This window comes from Engraulis encrasicolus, chromosome 18 (genome assembly GCF_034702125.1).
Source record: "Engraulis encrasicolus isolate BLACKSEA-1 chromosome 18, IST_EnEncr_1.0, whole genome shotgun sequence".
In the NCBI taxonomy this organism is placed as follows: domain Eukaryota; kingdom Metazoa; phylum Chordata; class Actinopteri; order Clupeiformes; family Engraulidae; genus Engraulis; species Engraulis encrasicolus.
The window spans coordinates 38,863,972-38,885,249 of record NC_085874.1 but is presented as its reverse complement, the minus strand read 5'-3'; the positions used below and the strand labels follow the sequence as shown (position 1 = coordinate 38,885,249).

Sequence of the window (21,278 nt, the reverse complement as noted above, 5' to 3'; positions counted from 1 at the left end):
CTTCAGTCTCAGGACAGACTGATGGTCGAACTGCTATATTTAGCCAAATTTGCTCTTTTGCAACACAATATCAATTCTGCTGCCTTGGACCACTGCTAGTATCAAGCAAGAGATTGCAAAGCTGCATGACTGACTGTTATATTTGTGTGTTTCACCTGTGGGCCTACAATTCATGGAGGAACATCTGTACCAAAGCCGTGAATGTTCCTTGGAATGCCTAGGCTACAAAGCAGTCAATACAACTGTATTGAAGAGTGCCATTACTTCTTTATCCCATCGCCTGTGGTAGTATTTCACTTTACTCCATCAGATGAGTACCATAACTTACCTGAGAGGCCCTTGGCAATGGACTCTGGACCTGGTGATACCCATGACATACCTAGAAGCCACTTAAGTACAGGTTTTGGGAAGCCACTCTTTCCAACATCACATACAGTTATATTGTATGTACTCTATTGAACTACTGCAGGGATTTCTTAAAAAAACACAAGTCATTCCAAGGAGCATTCACAGCTTTAGTACAGATGCTCCACCAGGTATTAACAGCTACCTGTACAATCCTGTAGGCCCACAGGTGAAGCACACAAAAGTCATACAACTTCGCAATCTCTTGCTTGATACTGGCAGTGGGTCAGCCGGTTAATTATATTGGCTATATTTGGAATATGTGGCACTGGACTTTGGAATCCAGGTTGCCCATCACTATCACCATTGTTTTGTATTTTCATGGGCCTGGTGGACCCAGTAGAATTAATCTAAATTTCAACACATTTTCCACAGAGTGATTTTACTGTGCATAGAACATTTTTTTATCACACAGCTGAGGCAATATGTTTTTATTGGGTAGCTTTATGCAGCAAAATGTCCATTTCTATTCAGGGCTGGACTGGGCGATAAATGGGGCCCGGGCACCTTTGGATTTAAGGAGATTATTAGTGCTGGAGAACTGACTCACCGGTGGGCCCCGCACCCTCATGGGCCCCTATTTTCAGTAATGTAAAAAATAAATAAATGGGGGCCCACGAGGGTGCGGGCTCACCGGGAAATGCCCGCCATGCCAGATGGCCAGTCCAGCCCTGTTTCTATCCAAGATTTTGACTGTCACCATTATTTTCTATTTTCATGGGGCTGGTGGCCCCGGTAGACTTCATCCAAATTTCAAAATATTTTACACAGAGTGATTTTACTGTGCATAGAACATTTTTATCACAGAGCTGAGACAATATGTTTTTTATTGGGTAGCTTTATGCAGCAAAATGTCCATTTCTATTCCAAGATTCTGACTATCACCATTATTTTCTATTTTCATGGGGCTGGTGGCCCCGGTACACTTCATCCAAATTTCAAAATATTTTACACAGTGTGTTTTTACTGGGTGTAGAACATTTTTACTATAGGGCCAAGGCGATATCTTTTCATAGGGGGCAACTGATGCACCCTACTGTAGAGCTTTCGTTTTTGACAGATCGCAAAGCAGAAACCCAACATGTAATGCAGGGCGACTTGTAGAAGGTGTGGGGAATGATGCTTAGCAGTTCAGGGTGAATTGTCAGTAAACCTAATGCCCTTTCGTTTAGATTTTTCAATTTTTTTTACTTCCCATGTTTACACTCTTAACATTTCTTCCCCTTTTACTCAGCCTATTGTACCACTCCGACTCCCCCACTGTTAAAACATTAGTCATCTTGAGTTGCAAATCACTTATGATTACACTCAGGAGGGTGACCCAGTGGTGAACCAGACGTCCTGACGAGGAGGAGCGTTAGTCAGCCTTAAAAATATACAACCTGGAGTCGCTTGGAGCCAGTGCAGAGTGCACCATCACATATACTGTAGGAGTCCAACACGAGATTAGCTGCAACCGTCTCAAACGAGTGCTATTCAGAGATGTACCTCAGGTCATGGACAACGAACACGAGTGCTGGAGATGTGTGGTTGTGTGCCTGTGTGTGTGTCTGTGTTGAATTTTTATTTGCATGTTTGTTTGTGGGAGTCAATGCAGCAAGATGCTGGAAAGAAAAGGGGGCAGAGAACTCTTTTGAATTCTGGAACCTGTGTGTATGCAAGAACATTCTCTCTTGACCCAGAAGTAATGCATTATAAATAATGTCCTTTAGCCTCAGCTTGAGGCTGAACCTGGTGAGTTTTTACTGCAGACCTAATGGTGTTATTTATTAATTTTGGAGGAAAAAAAGCACTGCATCTCTAGAAGACATAGACTGTTGGTGGTTATGAAACATTGCTCTGCCAAGACTTAAAAATGTAGACAGACATGCAGGCTTTCAAATACTCTTGCCTGTGGGCATTTGAATTTAATGACGCAAGAGTCATTGAAGTAGGATTTTCCTCAGTGGTTCAGCACAGATAAGAAAAGACCAGAGTACAAGGTCGTGGCCAGTGTTGCCAGATGGAAAATGCTGAATTATTGTACCAAAACCTCAAAATTATCGTTTTTGGGGGCTTTTTGGGAGGAAATTATCGTACAAGACCTAAATTGTTGTTTCAAGGCATCTAAATGAACTGAATGACAACTCTGAAATTATCGTACATCATGTTTTTTTGATTGCACAGAGTACAAAATGGACAAAATTATGGTACAAATTATCGTACATCTGGCAACACTGGTCATGGGAGAAATGAGAAGCTACTCTAACGATCAGCTCTTCAACGTCCTAAACTGCCCTACAAAGGCAAAGTGCAGTAACTACATTATTTTGTCAAAACCGCGTTTAGACTGAAAAGGGTCCTCCTTATAACACATACTTTATGTTGTGACCAAGGCTTATGGTCCAAGTGTGTCACGGCATATGCGGGTGCCCACTGCACACACGCGCAGACACACCCGTATGGCCAGTCGCCTCATCATTACTGAGGTACAGAGAACCTGTCAAGTCAAGTGTACTTTATTGTCAGCAGGGCACTTGCCCTGGGGCCCAGGGACCTGCTGTATTGGATGTAGGGGCCCTATCGTGACCCTTGGCAGGCTGTAAGGGGGGGCCCTATCAGTGTCTTGCCCTGGGGCCCAGTATGTAATTGTGTCCTCTCCTCTCGTATCTGCTTCACCACCAGGTTCAACAGCTCTTTGCAGCGCCTGTGTACGGGGAAGGGGAGAAAGAACGTGGCCAATGGGAATGCGGCCAGCGGAAGCGAGATGGAGGATGGTAATGGTTGCTATGACAATGTCGGGGACGATGACCCCACTCTGCCGTTGCTTGGTGCAGGTAAGGCTGATCGAGACAGGCTGAGGTGTTGTCTACCTTAGCCCCCACCCAAAAAAAAACCTCCACCTCAAAATAAGTAGAGAGAGCGAGAGCACTGGGAGAAACCACAAATCCCACATTTGTTTATTGTGGAAAACGGGATAGAAGAGGAAACCTAGGAGATGTCCATTGAGGGTTAAAAAGTTTAAAACTTTTATTGTGGCCATCAGGAAGGCAGATTTTTGTTATGTATTATTTTGTAAAACATGTTCTTACCTCATTTACTCTTTTACTGTAAGTGCCATATTTAGCCGTATTCATTTTTTCATGAGGAACACGGTTGGATTTCTTCAGGGCGTCTGAGGACAAATGAATGCCGCAAAGCAAACTGCTTTCCTTCCTACTGCACCCCTGGTCTGATGCTGCCCTCTTCTGGCTTGGAAGTAAAACAAAAAAATCCTTTCTCTTCGCATTGTGATTCCTTTTCATTCCGTTTTATTCCTCTCTCTCTTCAGGTCTTTATTCTAACTCTTCCTGCATAGTCTAATTAATTCATTCACAAGATTATCTCTCTCTTGTATTCTCCACTGAGCCTAAGTGCTTTCATTGTGTGTCTTTCCCTTTTCACCGTCTCATTGACAGTAGTTCACACACTGTACTATACTGTAGCTCTCCCTTCCAGATAATCGGCCTATCCTCCTCTCCTCTCCTCTCCTCTCCTCTCCTCTCCTCTCCTCTCCTGTCCTCTCCTCTCCTCTACCCTCCTCCTCGCCTTTCCTCTCATCTCCTCTCCTCTCCATGTCTTCCTTTCCTCTTCTCCCCTCCTCTCTCCATGTCTTCCTCCCCTCTCCTCTCCTCTCCTCTCCTCTCCTCTCCTCACATTCTTGCTCTCAGTGTGATGCTCCACGTACAGTGGGGAATCTAATTTGGACTCTTCTCTTCTCTCGGCTCAGAAGTTAATCTGGCTGCCTCATATCTGCGCTGATTCCTCTCAGTCTGTACCCCCCCTCGTCCCCCTCGCCTCTTCGTGAACTGCTCTCTGCTCTCTGCCTGTCTGCTCAGCCTCACCATAGCCAGCTCAGCCTTTTTACCTCTTGCTGTATTTGCATGCTTGTGGGTGTGTGGCAACGTTTATGTGTGCGTGTGTGTGTGTGTGTTTTGTGTTTGTGTGCGTGTGTGTGTGTGAGGGAGAGGACAAGAGTGTTCATTTGAGGAAGAGGGGTGTATGTATGTATGTGCGTGTGTGTGTGTGTGTGTGTGTGGGGGGGGGTGATACACGTGTGTGTGTGTGTGTATGTAACACAGTGTTTCTGCACATTAGCATAGACATGTTGTGTTGACAACACATGACGGGTATTGAGTATTGACATTGGTTGTACTTCACACACTTTCCGTAAAACAGACTTTTCTCGCTCATAGCAAACAAGCATGCGTGCGTGTGTGCGTGTATGCGTGTGTTGAGGAAAAGTGACATTAATTTTGATTTTATTGCTTTAACCCTGAACTTTTTTTTGTCTGATTGCTATGAGTGAGTGGAGAATTGTTAACTGTAGGCATGTCTGTATGCAGTAGGGCTCCAGTTGGAAGTTGTGTGTGTGTGTGTGTGTGCGTGTGTGCGTGCGTGTGTGAATATGTGTATGGCTGCCACTTGCATATTGTGACCATCTGTGCTACCTGCCCCTAAACCCCCCCCCCAGTGAAGCCCACCAAGCCGTACACCCGCGGCTCCGTGGTGATGGTGGATGAGATCATCAACGCCAGCCCCCCCAATTACCGCTTCCCGGAGGCCGGCCTGCGCATCATGGTCACCAACCATTTCGGCCCAAAGACACGGCTCCGCATGGCCAGTCGCCTCATTATCACTGAGGTATGGGGAAACTCAGAGACTAGAATTCAGAACAGGGGTGAATTGTTGAATAGTTGTTAGCAGTTAGCAACTTAGATAGTTGCCAGTGGGAAATTGCATTGTAATCAACAAAGTAGCTACTGTAGTTAGCAACTACGCTTTCGAGAGAAATGCACCCCAGAATAGAATAGAGAATAGAATAGAAAGACTCTTCATGACCATTGACTGCACTAATGCCATAGACTCTGACCCAGACCTGGGGCATCTCTAAGACAGGTAGTAATGTTTAAAGGAGCACTCCTGCCAATTTCAATGTGCTGTTGTATTGCTCATGCTTGACTTCTCAGTACCCGGTGACGCCGCATTTTTTGGCTCAGCCCTTTCCAAGATATGAGCTATTCTAATGGGGGCAACTTTTGTTTACATTTCAAAAAAACATTTTTATTTATTCCCAAAAACACTCAAAAGGTTATGCAACATCAGCAGACAGCTGGCAAACACGATACCTTTTGGGAAAATATTGGGAGTAGGCCTATGTTCATTAAGAAAAAAAAATTAAACAATAGTTGCCCCCATTAGAATAGCTGACATCTCGGAAAGGGCTGAGCCAAAAACTGCGGCGTCACCGGGTACTGACAAGTCAAGGGTAGCATGAGCAATACAACAGCACATTGAAATGGGCAGGAGTGATCCTTTAATGCTTGAGCTGCCCCAGTTCTGGGCCAGAGTCTATGGCGTGATGTGTACTTGTATGTGTGTGGACTCTACTAAAACTAACCCTACTTAGCATCTGCACTTATTGTTCTGTATGTTTCCTGTGCACTCTGTATCTGCTAGTGATGTTGACTATGATAATGTCCTCGATTTTAAGTCGCTTTGATTATAAAGCATCTGCCAAATGTAATGTATTGTAATGTCATGTAGTATGATGTACTCAGGCTAATGTACTTAACAAAAAAACCCCGGCATGGAATCTTTACTTATTGTTCTGTATATTTCCAATGTGCGTACTTTGTACCTGCATGTGATGTAAGCTGAGCTCTGATTATGTCCTCGATTGCACGTCGCTTTAGCTGAAAATGTCTGCCTAATGTACAGTAATATAAAAGCTGACGTTAACCTTATGGAGGCTTTCATCTGACCAAATGTCTACCCTGTGAATGACCTGCAAAACACCAGATGGTGCATACAGTAGTTGTATGTACCGTAAGGCTTAGCCAAAACAGCGGTGATAACACTGTATTGTATTTAATCATTTGTTATTTTGCTGTTTTTTCATGTCTTGGTTAATACAATGTTTTATGTAATGTCTGTGTTTTGGCTAGTGGATTTACTAATCAGCTCTTTGCACATCAAGCTTAGCCTGTTTCTGTTTAACATGGTTTCTGTTCTCTCTGTCTGTCCCTCTGTCTCCCTCTCCCTCTCCCTCTCTCTCTCTCTTTCTCTTTCTCTTTCTCTCTCTCTCTCTCTCTCTCTCTTTCTCTTTCTCTTTCTCTTTCTCTCTCTCTCTCTCTCTCTCTCTCTCTCTCTCTCTCTCCTACTCTCCCCCACTCCTACCCTCCCTCTCTCCCTCCAGCGCCAGAAGTTGATGCAGGCGGCCAACGGTGTGGACTCTGTGATGGTGGTGGAGGGCAAGGCTGAGATGGAGAACGGCAACGTGCCGGAGGACAAGCCCAGCGAGGAGGAGGAGGAGAGCGAGATGACCTCACCGTTTAGCGTGCCGCGTGAGTGACAAGGGGCAGAGAGAAGAGAAGAAGAGAAGGGGGTGAAGAAGAGGACAGGGAGGAGGAGGGGGAGAGGCAGGGGTGGAGCTATAGGGGGGGGGGGGCAAGCAGGGGCAGCGGGGCATTTGCTCCTGGGCCCAGGGCCCTCCTGTATTGATGGGGCCCCTATTGTGACCATGACTAAGCTGTTTGAGGGGCCCCATCAGTGTTTTGCCCTGGGGCCCTGTGTGCAATTGTTCTGCCACTGGGGAGAGGGTGTGCAGGGTAATTGGTAGGAGCGAAGGATGAAAGCATATTTAGGGTGTAGACTAGGGGATGGGGTTAATATAAAGGGGAAGCAGCCTTTGGAGTTTATTGACTGATGTGAGGGAGAAGGTGAAATGCAGGACAATGGGCTGAAATTGAGGAGGGGGGAGGGGGAGGGGGAGGGGATTAAGTACATGGGGTAGTGACGTACGTGGGGTTTTTTTCGGGGAGGGGGAGAGAAGAATGGGCTCAAATAAAAGTAGAGAGGAATACACGGCAGCAGAGGCGGAACAATTGTGCCTGGAGCCCCTGGGCAAAACACTGATTGGGCCCCCCGTACAGACAGTAAAAGGCATAATAGGACCCCCACCACCAATACAGCTGGGCCCTGGGCCCAGGGGCAAATGCCCTGCTCGCCCCTCCTATAGCTCCACCCCTGCATGGCAGTGTTTAGCATGCTATGGGGTTATGCAGATGAAAGAATAACAGCCCTCTTAAAAGAATATTCAACATTTTGCAATTGCCCATTTTTTATTACAAGTATGTTACATGCATTCAAGAATCTCTGGAAAATTAAGTCCAAAGTTTTTCTTTCGGTACAGGTGTATTTTTTTATATTTTCTCTCCCTGAAGCTATGCCTGTCGCATCGCTTTGTACAGTAGCCTAGCAAACCAGCGCCACCCGCTGGACGCCGAAATTTTTCGGCTGCGAGTGGTCGTTTAGCCTCCCATCGTCGAACATTTTGAACACTGTGCCCTGAGTCTGGCAAAACCAATCACAACGCAGGAATTTGTTTTGAATCAAAGCGGGCAGGGTTTTGAGGGAGTGACGACGAAGCTCGCAACGTTGGGAAAGCACATCAACGAGAAAGATCACTGATTGGTTAGAGCCCCGGCCTATAGGCACAGGCACGGGTTGAAAAACAACAGGTTGTTCTCATCAACAATCTTCAGATGTATCGTTCATCGGGGCCAGACTAAATTACACATCCAGTCTCACATTTAGGCTGGTTTATCAGGCTGTTTGTACAGTACATTTGATTCTGCTTCTGACCTGATGAACATATCACATTGTCTAATAACTAAATAATCCGTTATGTGTGGCAGCCAGAGGGCTTAACCCGCCCCACCCCACGCTTTGTGTCCAGTTCTTGTAAATATTCAGTGGGGAGGGCTGAGTTTTTCTTCACTTTCTTCATTCATTAGGGTGCTTGCCCAACTACATTTTTTTTTCCGTGCTCGCTTCTCTGCCTGAGAGAGCGTGATCAGTAAACTACATGGAACTATATGGACTGCTGTACTGCTGTCCATGCATGCAAGTGGTGTGATGAACAAGCTGAAGTGGTTGATCTGGTGGCCTCTTTTCTTGCTGCTGTTCCTCACTATCTGTTAGGGAAAATTAATTAAAACGAATTAATTAGACAATGAGACCACGACAAGTTTGATCAAAGTAATAATGGCTTTCGCGAAAGGAGAGAGCGATCCGAGATGCAGAGAACTTGCTCTTTTGGCGTTCAGAACTCTCCCTCTCTCTTTTTCGTTTTTAATGAAAAGACAGGGATGGATGGATCCCATTGTTGTTGTCCGAGGCAACATACAAATGTTGCATCCTAATCACATTTTTCTTGACCTAGATGATTTCAGCAGGGAACTGAGTGTAATACAAAGGGAACAGACAGTGTGAAACAGCATTTAAAGAAACAATATAAAAGTGAATATAAAGCAAAGTGTTTTCTACAGATTAGAATTATTTCTACACTATCTCCAAATGTGCCAATGTAATAATACCTGTGTGTGTGTGTGTGTGTGTGTGTGTGTGCACGTGTGTGTGCGTGCCTGTGTCTGTGCGTGTGCGAATATGTGTGTGCGTGCGTGCCTGTGTCTGTGCATGTGCGAATATGTGTGTGTGTGCGTGTCTGTGTCTGTGCGTGCCTGTGTCTGTGCGTGTGCGAACATGTGTGTGCGCGTGCGTGCCTGTGTCCATGCATGCATGCAGGTGGTGTGATGAACAAGCTGAAGTGGTTGATCTCGTGGCCTCTGCTCCTGCTGCTCTTCTTCACCATCCCCAACAGTGGCAAGCCGCGCTGGGAGAAGTACTTCATGCTCTCCTTCATCCTCTCCACTGTCTGGATCGCCGTCTTCTCCTACTTCATGGTCTGGATGGTGAGTGAGTGAGCGATAGTTAGACACACGCGACACCAAGTGCTCACTACTTCATGGTTGAGTGAGTGAGTGAGTGAGTGAGTGAGTGAGTGAGTGAGTGAGCGAGCGAGTGAGTAGGTGAGTGTCAGGTGAGTGTCAGACACACGCGACACCAAGTACTCACTAATCACTTGATATGATGGAGAGAGAGAGAGAGAGATGGAGGGAGGGAGAGATGGATAGAGAGAGAGAGACGGAGGGAGAGAATGATGGGTAGGAGGACATATAAATGGAGAGAGAGAGAGACCGAGAGGAAAGGCAGAGAGGGAGGGAGAAGGACAGATAGATGGAGAGATGGATACATTCGATGGAGAGATTGATAGAGCAATAGAGAGACAGAGAGAAGAAAGGCAGAGAAGGAGATAAGTCTGAACAAGTGTTCCTCAACAGGTAGAGAATAGGAGAAAAAACAGAGGAGGGAAGAGCAAAATAATGAAGGGCTGAGGAAGACACTGTGCCTATGCCAAGCCATGGTGGGATACTTTTCTCCCCTGCATTGCATCTCAATTTTCTCATATTTGTATCTATCTGGATGTTGTCCGTTTGTCTGGTCAATATAATAGGGGTGGGCGGTTCTGGAAAAAAATGTGTATCACGGTTTTCTTGATGAAAATTAATATCACGGTTCTCTGCACATTTTTTTTCATAAGCGCCGATTTTCCCCTACATCTCAATGTCTCTGAAGAAAAGGCTATCTTCCACACACCGCGCTCTTCCGTCTTGTTGGTGCGTCTCTGAAGTAATCTAGTAGTAGGGAATGGATCGCACTCAATTTTTCTTCTTTCTTGTGGTTTTATTTTATTTTAACTTTGCAGGGACTGACATGACAGACGTTTCGGCTGCACAGAGCCTTCTTCAGTGTCACCAGGTGACACTGAAGATCTGTGCAGCCGAAACGTCTGTCATGTCAGTCCCTGCAAAGTTAAAATAAAATAAAACCACAAGAAAGAAGAAAAATTGAGTGCGATCTGAAGAAAAGGCTGAAATTAAATTTCAAAATGAGATCCTGAATTTTAATTAATGTCCATTTCTATTTTAATGACTTTTTTGGGATAAAATCTTTTTAAAAAACCTTCTCTCATCAAAAAGTGAACCTTGTGCAGGTGAAAACCATTATCACATTTTTTAACGGTGTACCGCCCAGGCCTACTGGTCAACACATTGGATGCTGAAAACTGAACAAATCCGCTTTCACCGCTTCTGTCTTCTATATTACAAAACTCCAACCAACCTTAATGTGCGATTTTGCTATGCATCTAAAAATAAACTTTATGCATCCTCTGATGCAACGTCTTTCAAACAAGCCATAATATGTGTCCATAGCTCTATCATAAAATGTGCTGTGATGTCAAGCATGGTCTGGATTGCTGGCTCTTCAGCCAAAATGGCAGTCAATGTGTCAAAATTTCACATTTCACCCTGTGGTTGCTGTTATGGGACCCCTCATTTCAAACAGGGTTGAAATACAGGGCTTTTCTTTACTGACAATTACAAGAGTGTTTTTTCCCAGCTTCTTTGACATACAGTACGTGTATTCCTTTCTCTCCTCCAACCTGATGCAACCAAGCTCAACACTACCATTGTAGAGAAAAGAATTTCACAGGCCTCTTGAGTATTCCCTGGCACACATGTACCCACGAATTGTGTGATGGATACACTGACACATCAAAAGAAAAGCTATTCAATCTGTCAATGGTTTAGTTTAGTTTTCTTCAAAGGAAGTAGGCTTGTTAAACATGGTATGAAATCCTCTGGAGGCTCTGTGTGCGGTTTATGTTTCATAGCGAGGGCAAAAGGCAGTCCTGAGCTGTCATTTAAAGTGATACTGTCCCATTTTTGGAAATTACCTTATTTTACACCTCGCCTTGAGTTAAATAATATGGTTTTACTGCTCTCCTATAATTTCAACCGTTCTCTGGGTATGGCAGTGCAAATTTTACCTCCAAGCTAGCAGTTAACATTGAGTCCTATGAGACCAGTTAGCCGCCAGCTGGTCTGATAAAACTCAATGTTAACTGCTAGCTTGGAGGTAAAATTTACACTGCCATACCCAGAGAACGGTAGAGGAGAAAGGTAAAACCCAATCATTTAACTCAAAGGGAGGTGTAAAATAAGCTTATTTCCAAAAATGGAACAGTCTCACTTTAAGTGGATTGTAGGGCTGTAACCATACACTCAACTCACGATTCAGTTCGTTTCACGATTTTTGACCTACAGTTCGATACACCCTATGATTTCTGAAATGTATCTGATTTGAAGCTTGGAAGCACTATTACAATGTATCATTTGGTTATTTTCTGGACTGAAGGATAAGAAAACTTTGAAAGGGCGTATCAGGGTACTGCCTCCTTACATTACGATACAGTATCGGTACTCTTTAGTATCACGATTTCTCGGTTCGATCCAATATCGTTACAGGCCTAGTGGATTATTCATCCGTCAGTGATGTCATCACTTGCCACTTTTGAGTGTGTTTTTCTAGTAAGATAAACATCTGCTAGCCATTTTGGCTGGTAAGTTGGTCTTTTCTACCAGTCAAACTGAAATTCTACCAACGTTTTGCTGGATGGCTGGAGTGAAGTTGGAGCCCTGACTGTGTCTTTAATCTGATTGCAGGTAACGATTATTGGCTACACCCTGGGCATTCCTGATGTCATCATGGGCATCACTTTCCTGGCTGCTGGCACCAGTGTACCCGACTGCATCGCTAGTCTCATCGTGGCACGGCAAGGTACTGTATGTGCATGCCAATCATCAGTCAGGCTCTTTCACATCGCTTACTTCTCTCTCTCTTGGTCTTTTATGACTTTATTGATGATAGGACAGTGTGAGAGGTGGACAGGAAGCTAATGGGGAGAGAGACGGGAAGGGGTCGGCAAATGACCCGGTCAGGGAATCGAACCCGGGTCGGCTGCATGGCAGACGAGTGCCCTACCGGTTGGCCCGCTTCACTTCTCACAGTCTGAAACCTCTGCATTTGTTTTTTTTGTTCACTTCATGGTGGACATGGATACTTTCTTCGACACCATTGCTATTGGTTGGTACATCTTAAAACAAAATACCTGAGGAATTTTATCGAAGGGAAATACATTGACCTTTAATCAAATATTTTAAGTCTTGTTTAAAATCATTGATTTTGAGAGTGGTTGCCCATCAGTCAATCAATTTTGTCCAAATTAAAGTGAAACGTGTCAAAGGCTTGGCAAGATGTCAACGCCAAATTCATTTTGGTGTGAGATCAAGGGGTCGAGTTTACAGTATGACTGTTGATCTTATACTCGTCTTCAAAGTCAAATATCATCTCGAGAGATGCGAAGATGTCTGTTTGATCCTCCCGTTCCAGTCACAGAGATTTGACATGTTGATATGTGGCGCCTGTTCCTAGGTTTTTGTAGACATCCAGATGGATTTGTTTAAAAGTTTTGATGGCGAATGTGAGCATTTGTTTTCCAGTGAATTTCACTCAGCACCTCATTGATGTGCTGAGGTATTTTCCCCTTTCAAGATGATTGTGTCCAACGTAGATAAATAACTCCTCTTTTGTCAAGACATCTGTATCACCGTTTTCAGTCACTGAGATTTAGTTTCAGAATGTTGCCTTTTACCCATTGACACTGAGTAGAGGGGACGCTGTGAGTGAAGCAACAGCGGAGGGTGAGACTAGACCCGGAAACCGAGATAAAAATCACCATTTCCTAGCCTGGTGAACCAGCGCCACCCGCTGGACGGCAAAATGTTTTGTCTACGGGTGGGTCTGGCCTCGCATAATGATTCAATGAAGCCAGAATGCCATGAATCTGGCAAACCAATTACAACGCAAAGATGTGTTTTGAATCAAAGCGGGCAGGGTTTTGAGGGAAGGTTGTTCTCATCAACAATCTTCGGATGTATTATGCATCGAGGCCAGACTAAATTAGACATCCACATTTAGTCTGGTTTATCAGGCTAACCATTTCCCATTCATCTCTATGCATCTCCTTACCAGTTCTTTCCCTGTGTACTCTATTTCTTGCAAATGGTAGTGTCCCATTAATTTCAAACAAGCCAACTATTTTGTTCGGGCTGACTGTTTATTTTAGAGAGCTAAAATTGATTATTTAAAAGAGCTGAGATTAAAGTTGTTTAAATGACCAATGAGCATTGTTAGTTGATTTTGTTGATTGTCAATCGAAAGAACTCTAACTGTCAGTCAAACACAACCGTCGTCCTATCAGCACTTGTTCTTTGTGCTGCTAAGGTACGAATGCGGAAATTTAGGGTGGAAGAATCCTCGCAGATTAATCGCAGATGCTTCAAAACGATTGAATGGAATGCAATAGAAGTATACTGTCCGTGTAGTTCATACTTCAGTGCTTTTACCTACCTTTTACCAGCCTAAACCATCTTTAAAAAATTCTAGAAAATAATTCATGTTCTCTACACCATTTACATTGTAAAGGGGCCGCATCAGCGAGTTTTGTCTGCTTTGTTTTCTCTAGGTCTTGGAGACATGGCCGTGTCCAACACCATTGGCAGTAACGTGTTTGACATTTTGGTTGGCCTGGGTCTCCCCTGGGCTCTGCAGACCATGGCAGTGGACTATGGCTCAGTGGTAAGCAACAATCTCCTTGTTAATTAATGTACAGGGGTTGGACAAAATAATGGAAACACCTGTCATTTTAAAGTGTGAAGTTTCATGGCTCAAGTGGATCAGCCTGTTGTCTAATCTTCAATAATTGCACATTGCACCAATAAGGTGAAGTGTGAAGATTCAATTAGCAGGATAAGAGCACAGTTTTGGTGTGCATGTAACTGTTGCATCCTTGATCGAGACAGCAAGTTTTTGTGATGTATCCAAGGTTATGTCTGCATACCACCAAGAAGGATGAACCACATCCAACAGGATTAACTGTGGATGTAAAATGACAAATGCAAAATGGCTGTGGATGCAAAATGGTTTCCATTATTTTGTCCAACCCCTGTAGTTGTAGTTAAAACTAACATGTTTTTAAACTTGGCTAGAGTATGCAAGATTGTGGCTAGAGTAGGCATTGCAACTACAGTATGCTGTCTATTTCTGTTGTACTGTCCATTCCAGAATTTGATCTTTGTATTTAAACTAATAGTTGCTGTTCTGACCAAAGTACAGTTAGTTTTGCCGCTGAAGTGTTTAATACTGGAAATTCAAAATGGCGCACATGGAGAATATCCACTTTTTTATGCACGTTTTTTCCCAGCCAGCCATAATTAATACTTACTGGTAGGAATAGATGATGTTGGAAAACACTCATTTAAAAAGGTAACATTTGTGAATGGGCAGCATGAATCCGGGAAGTAAACAACTTAAAAAATTACATACTCAACCTTTCAAGCAGCAATAACTAGTTTTTAATCTTGGATTGCAGGAGTTTGAAGTGGAATTAGCTTTTTCAAACTATGGAGAAACAATGGTTAACCTCCATTTTGTCTTATGTGTGTGCGTGTGTGTGTATGCGCGTGCGTGCATGCATGCCTGCGTATGTTTTGTATGCTTTGTAGGTCCAGATTAACAGTCGAGGGCTAATCTTCTCGGTGGTGCTGCTACTGGGCTCTGTGGCATTAACGGTAAGTCTGCCTATACCAATACAATTTCATGCCGATGATTGTAAACAATCAGGGGTGCACAAACTGGATTATGAAAGACAAAGCCCCGCCAGATCTTCCCTCTGCCTGTGCTGCTAACACTGCAACAGGTGATTCATGAAATAGCTCTAATATCTGACTGAAGAGGTGTGGCAGTTACGATCAGCTGGTAGGGTATATGGTGGGGTTTATGGTATAGTAGGGCTGTCCACGACCAAGGATTTTGTTGGTCGACCAAAGGTCGTCATTTACTCCGACTAATCACTTAATCTGCCCCCCCCCCAAAAAAAATAAATAAAAATAATAATTTTTTTTTTTTTTTTTTTTACACATCCCATTTTGACCCAGATAGTCCTACTAGGCCTAATGAATATTCGACGTTCGAATTCCCATAGTTTTAGCCTGTAAAACACAAATAAAAAACAAATTTAAAATTAATATTCGGTGACGGAAACAAACTGCTTATGGTAGAGATTCCGCTCGCTGCCTGAAAGCAGTAGCCCAACTGGAGGGCAGAATCAATATCCCTTCGTTGACAGTCATACCTTTTCATCTATTTCGACATTTGTTGCAGCATTACTGTATAGTTGTTCACTGGAATGTCCATCAAGCACTTAGTGTCTGTTTATGGTTTAAATGATGCGCAGCGTTTCCCCCTTTAAATGACCCACGCTGGTTTTGTTTAGCTATCGCTGGACTGGAGTCTGACAAGAGTTCTTGCCGTTCAGGGCAGCAAACAGAATTCTGATAAGTTTGTCGATGAATGACTTAACGTACACACACACCCCAAAATATGTTGATATCTGGTGGTGGTTCTTAGATGTTGACCAGCACGGAGTAAAATTGTACAGCAAAGTGGTATGGAAGCTAACAAAGTGCGACTTAGCACCATGACGTTGCAACATAGCATTTTGGAGCTTCAGAATATGCGCCGACACGACTTCACACTTTTTACACCGTCTGCAATAAATGGATAATTATGCGAGACGAGACCGATGCAGGCGGCTCCCTGGAGTTTTGTCAACCAATGGAATCAACGAGTCGAGTGAGGTATTGTAGCAAACGGTGCCGGATAGTGTATGGGTGCGTGTGTATGAGAGAGGGAGGGAGAGGAGAGCAGCATCTGCCGTGGTGGTGAACTTACATAATTAAACGCACCTGTCATTCGAATTCGCGTGGTTCTTCTCGCCCGACGTTAGTGACCATTGGCTGACAAGCAGTAATCTGTATCCTTTTCAAAAAATAATCCCATGTTTTAGAGCTCCTTCCAGACATGGTCAAAATAACTTCCATCCTTGTCAAACAAATCAACAACACGTCTTCCTTTGTCACGCCCTTCAAGTTAAGAGTCCTGAAAGCACTTTGACGAGACGCAGTTTTTTTGTTTTTTTTCTCCGCTGCGACCAATCGACCAATGGGATTCGGTCGACTAGAATTTTTTTTGGTCGACCAACGGTTAGTCGATTATTTGTGGACAGCCCTATGGTATAGTATGGAAGGGTTAATGTTATAGTATGGTAGGATTTATGGTATAGTATGGTAGGGTTGAAGGTATAGTACGTTAGGGTTTATGGTATAGTATGGTAGGGTTGAAGGTATAGTATGGTAGGATTTATGGTATAGTATAGTGGGGGTTATGGTTATAGTATGGTAGAGTTTATGGTGGGGGTTTATGGTATAGCATGGTACAGGTAGGGTTCATTGAATAGTATGGTAGGGTTTATGGTATAGAATGGTAGGGGTTTATGGTATAGTATGGTAGGGTTTATGGTATAGTATGGTGGGGTTTATGGTAGGGTTTTCTTGGGCGGGGTGGTACTGTTGAGTAGTATACAATTAGGAAATATACCCTTTTCTTTTGTGAAGTAGCCTAGCCTCGCGTTACCCACAACTACACTTCACAGTTAATTGAAATCAACATTAAAGTGAATGTTAACCCTCAACCTTGGTCATGGTCTAGCCATTCCAGCCAGGAAATAATTATACTTTTCATAATTTAAAATGCTGTGGCCATGAATTATCCCAAACAAATGGGGTCGAAACATTTTGGCACTTAAATTATAATTAGCCACATTTGATAAAAGCTTTTAAAACATACTCCCCCCTCCTTTTGAATTCTCTTGAGTGCCTGGGACCTGTTGGTTTTTGTTCATCCCAAACACCTCTTTAAGATTGTAGAGCTCAACTCTTCTCTTCTCTTCTCTTCTCTTCTCTTCTCTTCTCTTCTCTTCTCTTCTCTTCTCTTCTCTTCTCTTCTCTTCTCTTCTCTTCTCTTCTCTTCTCTTCTCTTCTAGCACCTCTTGAGTTGAGATTTGAATGGGCAACCATTTTCCCTTCTCGTTTTATTTGCCTTGCCACAGATCCTGTGCATAAATGTTTCCAAACATCTGTTGAGGTCTGAGGGCTCACCAATTCTCTCCCCCCTTTTTGTCTTGATGAGGTTTGAGGGCTCACCAGTTCTCCCCCCCCCCCCCCCCTTTTGGCTCACCACAGATCCTGGGCATCCACGTGAACAACTGGAAGCTGGACCTGAAGCTGGGCATCTACGTGCTGCTGCTGTATGCGGTGTTCCTCTGCTTCTCCATCATGATCGAGTACAACGTCTTCACCTTCGTCAACCTGCCCATGTGCCGAGACGAGCTGTAGTCGACCCGTCAAGGGCTGCGGCGGCGGCTCGTCAAACGACCTCTCACGTCGCGTCGTCTCATCGGTCCCGTCTCCTAGGCTACTTCTGTCCCTCTACTGTCTCGTTCAATGCCCCCCCACCCCCACCCCCATCAACCATCAATCAACTTGTCACGACACATCTCCTACTTGTCTTCTCCTTTCCTCTACTATCAACCTGTCACGTCACGTCAAGTCATCGTTTCTGACTCCGACTCCTCTCCTCCTCCTTCTCCTCCTCTACTGGTCTCGTTCAAGGTCCTCTCCTCCGTCATCCACACATACAGTATGCCTTGGATATTTAGAGATGTGTCTCAAACATGTCGCCATTATGTCTGGCCATCACCAAAAAGAGGAAACTGACCTTAGCGGTCTCAACATGTCATTGGTCACTAACTGTTTTTTTTTTTTTTTTGTTCCTCCATATGCTCTTTCAACGTCCTCCAAATTCCTCCTTGGTTTTCCCCATTATTGATCCTCTGATCTTGTCTTTTTTCCTCACATTAATTGCCCTTATCCATTTCTATCCTTTTTCCCCTTATAGACCCAGTCGGCAACTCTGGGCCCGCCCATGAAATTGCTTGTTTTCCCCCAGCGGGTTGCCCCACCCGCTGTATGTAGTGGCTAATTAATATGCCTAATGACTGGCAGTGATTGGCACCGCGTGACCACGGGTGGAGCATTCAGTGGGGAAAACAATGCAGTTTCATGGGCGGGTCAGTGGACTGGGTCAATTATGTTCCTCAGCTCTTGTTTCATTTGCAGAGAGAGAGAGAGAGAGAATTTGTCTCTCTGGTTCCTGTCCTTCGGTCTCGTCACTTCTCGTGTTTGGCATCTTCATAGTTGTGATGGATGGATGGATGGATGGAGGCGGGGCTGGAAAGTTCTCAGTGCCATCTTGTTTTTGTTCATCGATTGTTTATCATTGTTTATTATTTTGTTTGATTATTGCCCTCCTCTCCTGACTACTGCTACCTATGCTCTCCTCTGACCTCCGACCTCTGACCTCGCCTCCCTCCTGGGAAGGATCTGTTTCCCTCCCTGAGAGGAGGGCATTCTCCTCGTCAGCTCTCCTCTTCCTCGTCCTCCTCCTTCTTCCTCGTCAGCTCTCCTCTTCCTCCTCAGCTCTCCTCTTCCTCGTCGTCCTCCTTCTTCCTCCTCAGCTCTCCTCTTCCTTGTCCTGCTCCTTCTCTTCATTATCATCCTCTTCATCACCCTCCTCCTCCCACCCTCCTCCTCCTCCTGCTCCTTCTCTTCTTCCTCCTCCTGCACCTCCCCCTCCTTCTCTTCTCTTCATCCTCCTCCTCCACCTCCTCCTGCTCCCCTGCGTCTGTCTCTCCTTATGACCTTTTTGACCTTCACCTGACCTCACTTGACCTGGGTCATCTCTCCTGCCAAAACAATCAAGTAATAAAAATGAAAGGCAGCATGTGCCCTCGTTTTTTGGATGAATCCTGATTACTTTTTTTTCATTTCACTGGTTTGTGGTCTTTTTACCCCCTCTGTCTCATCAGAAAGCTTTGTTTTTGATGTGGTGTGGGCCCCAGGCTATGTCTGACGTGAAAGGCCCATGGACATCACGTGTATAAGCACTGCACAATTTGAACATCTTTACATATCGTACATATGTCCTATTCTTTGGTATTGCTTTTTTAATTTTATTTTGCTGTTGTTTGCCACACCAATAAAAGACACATGGTTCATGGGAGGGGGGAAAGAAAAGACTATGGAGGAGGGAGGAATCGGAGTGTTTGGACCAATGCCATTGGGATCATCAGTTGTCAGTCAGATGAAAGGGAGTGTGTCATCAAATAGCAGCGATTCTATTGGACAGGCCAAAGTTTTTTCTCTTTTTTTCTCCATAATTTTCCCTGAGAGATTTAATGAGTCATCTCTTGCCGGCTGGACAGCACCTGTCATCTGCTTGTCAGGACGGAGATGGAATCCCCTAGTGGTGATTTTTGGATACTACGTCTTGGAGGGGAGGAGAACGGCAGCTCAGATCTCTGTTGTCCTGGCGCGACTTTTCTCGGACTGTGACCACTGGACTCCAAAGGGTTGTATCGAGTTGTAGTTGTAATTATTTATTTTTTAATTTATTATTTGTCCTTCTGTTGTTTTTGTGTCGCTGATTTGTTTAATGGCTGTTTGTTTAGAGAGCTGGTGTTCTCAAACGCTATAGCGAGCTGCTTGAACTCATGACCTCTTTCATGGGTCAAAGGTCAACGCAAAAATCTCAAGTTTGGGCTGTTTTTGTTTACCTGTTTTGTCTGTCTTTTCTTTGTTTTTATTTTTTTTGTTATCTTTTTTCAAGTTGTTTTTTTGGAAATCAGGGAATTACATGAGCTTCAAACTCCCTTCTCCTTTTAAAGGGGTCGGTGTGTCTAGTGATGTTCTCTTCTTGTGGAAATTTACATGTAGATATTTGCACTTTAAAAAAATGAAAGCAAAGCAAGTCCTCTCTTTCAATCAGTGCTTCCCCCTGTACTGTGTGTGCGTGCAAGAGTGTGTGTGTGAGCTTATTTGGTGGGTAACGAGAATATGCCAGAGCGACTTAGAAGATCGATTCTCATCCTTGTACTCTACCTGTCCCCCAATCAACGCCTCCCGCCACCAAACCCCAAACCCCAAATCCCATTGCCAAACCATATTGCCAAACCTACCCCATTCCCATCCATGTCCCTTCAAGATGAGGGAGTATGCCAGTGCAACATTGGGTTGGGAAAGGAGTGGAGCTCCATCCCCTTCCTTCAAACAACCCCCATGCCATGGCCCAAACGACCCCATGCCATGGCCAAAACGACCCCATGTCATGGCCCAACCAACCCCCATGCCATGACTCAAACAACCCCCATGCCATGACTCAAACAACCCCCATGCCATGGCCCAAACAACCCCCATGCCATGACCTAAACAACCCCCATGCCATGGCCCAAACAAACGTGTTAGAAGAAGGGCAGACCTCATCTTGTACTCTTCCCCCTTTTTGTCCCCCTGTCGCCCAACAAACCTCATTCCCACCCCTCCGAGCACAGTCTCAAATGCTACATCTGTGTCTGCAATGCTTGATGGGAACTCCTCATCCTGAGATTGTAGTGTGTCCCCCCACCCCCCTTTGTCCCCATCACCTTCCTTCACCTTGCTCCTTCTGAAGGACTCTGCCCGTTTATCCCCTCCTCTCCTCCTCCCCTCTCCTCAGATCCCTGATACAAGGCACTTAAGGTCCTGTTTTAATGCACAGCGGCAGCTACAAGCAGCACGGCAATCCAGGATTCAAGATGCAAAAACAACCTGTGTATGGACCTGAGCCTTGTCAAGGAAGGGGGCATTGGTGTCAGAGTGGCCTGTTCGGGTGGTGTGGCATGGGGTGGGGGTGGTGTCATGTCTTGGCCAGTCCTAATGGCAATGATGAACCCTCCCTTTTCACTTCCATCACTGGTGGAGACAAGACAGACTCTGTTGGATGGCCGGTGCCAGTCTGGCTTATGCAATCACATGCCAGATCAGCCCACCGGGGGGGCGATCTTCTCAAGTCCACAGCACTGAACTTGTACTGTACTGTACTGTACTGTACTGAAGGGTTTAGAACAGCGGAGGGGCAAGGTCAGATTCAAGCAAGACCATCAGATTCTTTGGGGTTGTTGGTGCATTGTGGGTATTCTGCCCTTTCTTGTGTGTGTGGGAGCAAGGCCAAGAAAGAGGGCAGAGTCCCAAGAAGTCTATCCTCACCTGGTTCTTCTCCCAAATCTCTAGAATGAGAGACGTTATCTTTTCTTAAAGTTGTCTCTATGCAGG

At 44.7% G+C, this 21,278-nt stretch overlaps 1 protein-coding gene across 2 annotated transcripts in view; it reads left to right on the top strand.

Annotated features, from left to right (window-relative positions):
- slc24a4b (solute carrier family 24 member 4b) overlaps positions 1 to 19,952 on the top strand; it is a 96,016-nt gene extending 76,064 nt beyond the window's left edge. The window contains exons 10-17 of one of the 2 annotated variants that reach the window (XM_063223591.1): positions 3,070 to 3,161; positions 4,898 to 5,067; positions 6,623 to 6,770; positions 9,013 to 9,179; positions 11,835 to 11,949; positions 13,697 to 13,809; positions 14,736 to 14,801; positions 17,313 to 19,952. In XM_063223591.1, the coding sequence (XP_063079661.1) occupies positions 3,070 to 3,161; positions 4,898 to 5,067; positions 6,623 to 6,770; positions 9,013 to 9,179; positions 11,835 to 11,949; positions 13,697 to 13,809; positions 14,736 to 14,801; positions 17,313 to 17,465 (1,024 nt within the window). In that variant the 3' untranslated portion in view covers positions 17,466 to 19,952. Of the gene's footprint in view, positions 1 to 3,069; positions 3,222 to 4,897; positions 5,068 to 6,622; positions 6,771 to 9,012; positions 9,180 to 11,834; positions 11,950 to 13,696; positions 13,810 to 14,735; positions 14,802 to 17,312 lie in introns of both variants that reach the window. The other variant, XM_063223590.1, reaches the window with a different exon arrangement.
- Positions 19,953 to 21,278: the final 1,326 nt, after the last annotated feature.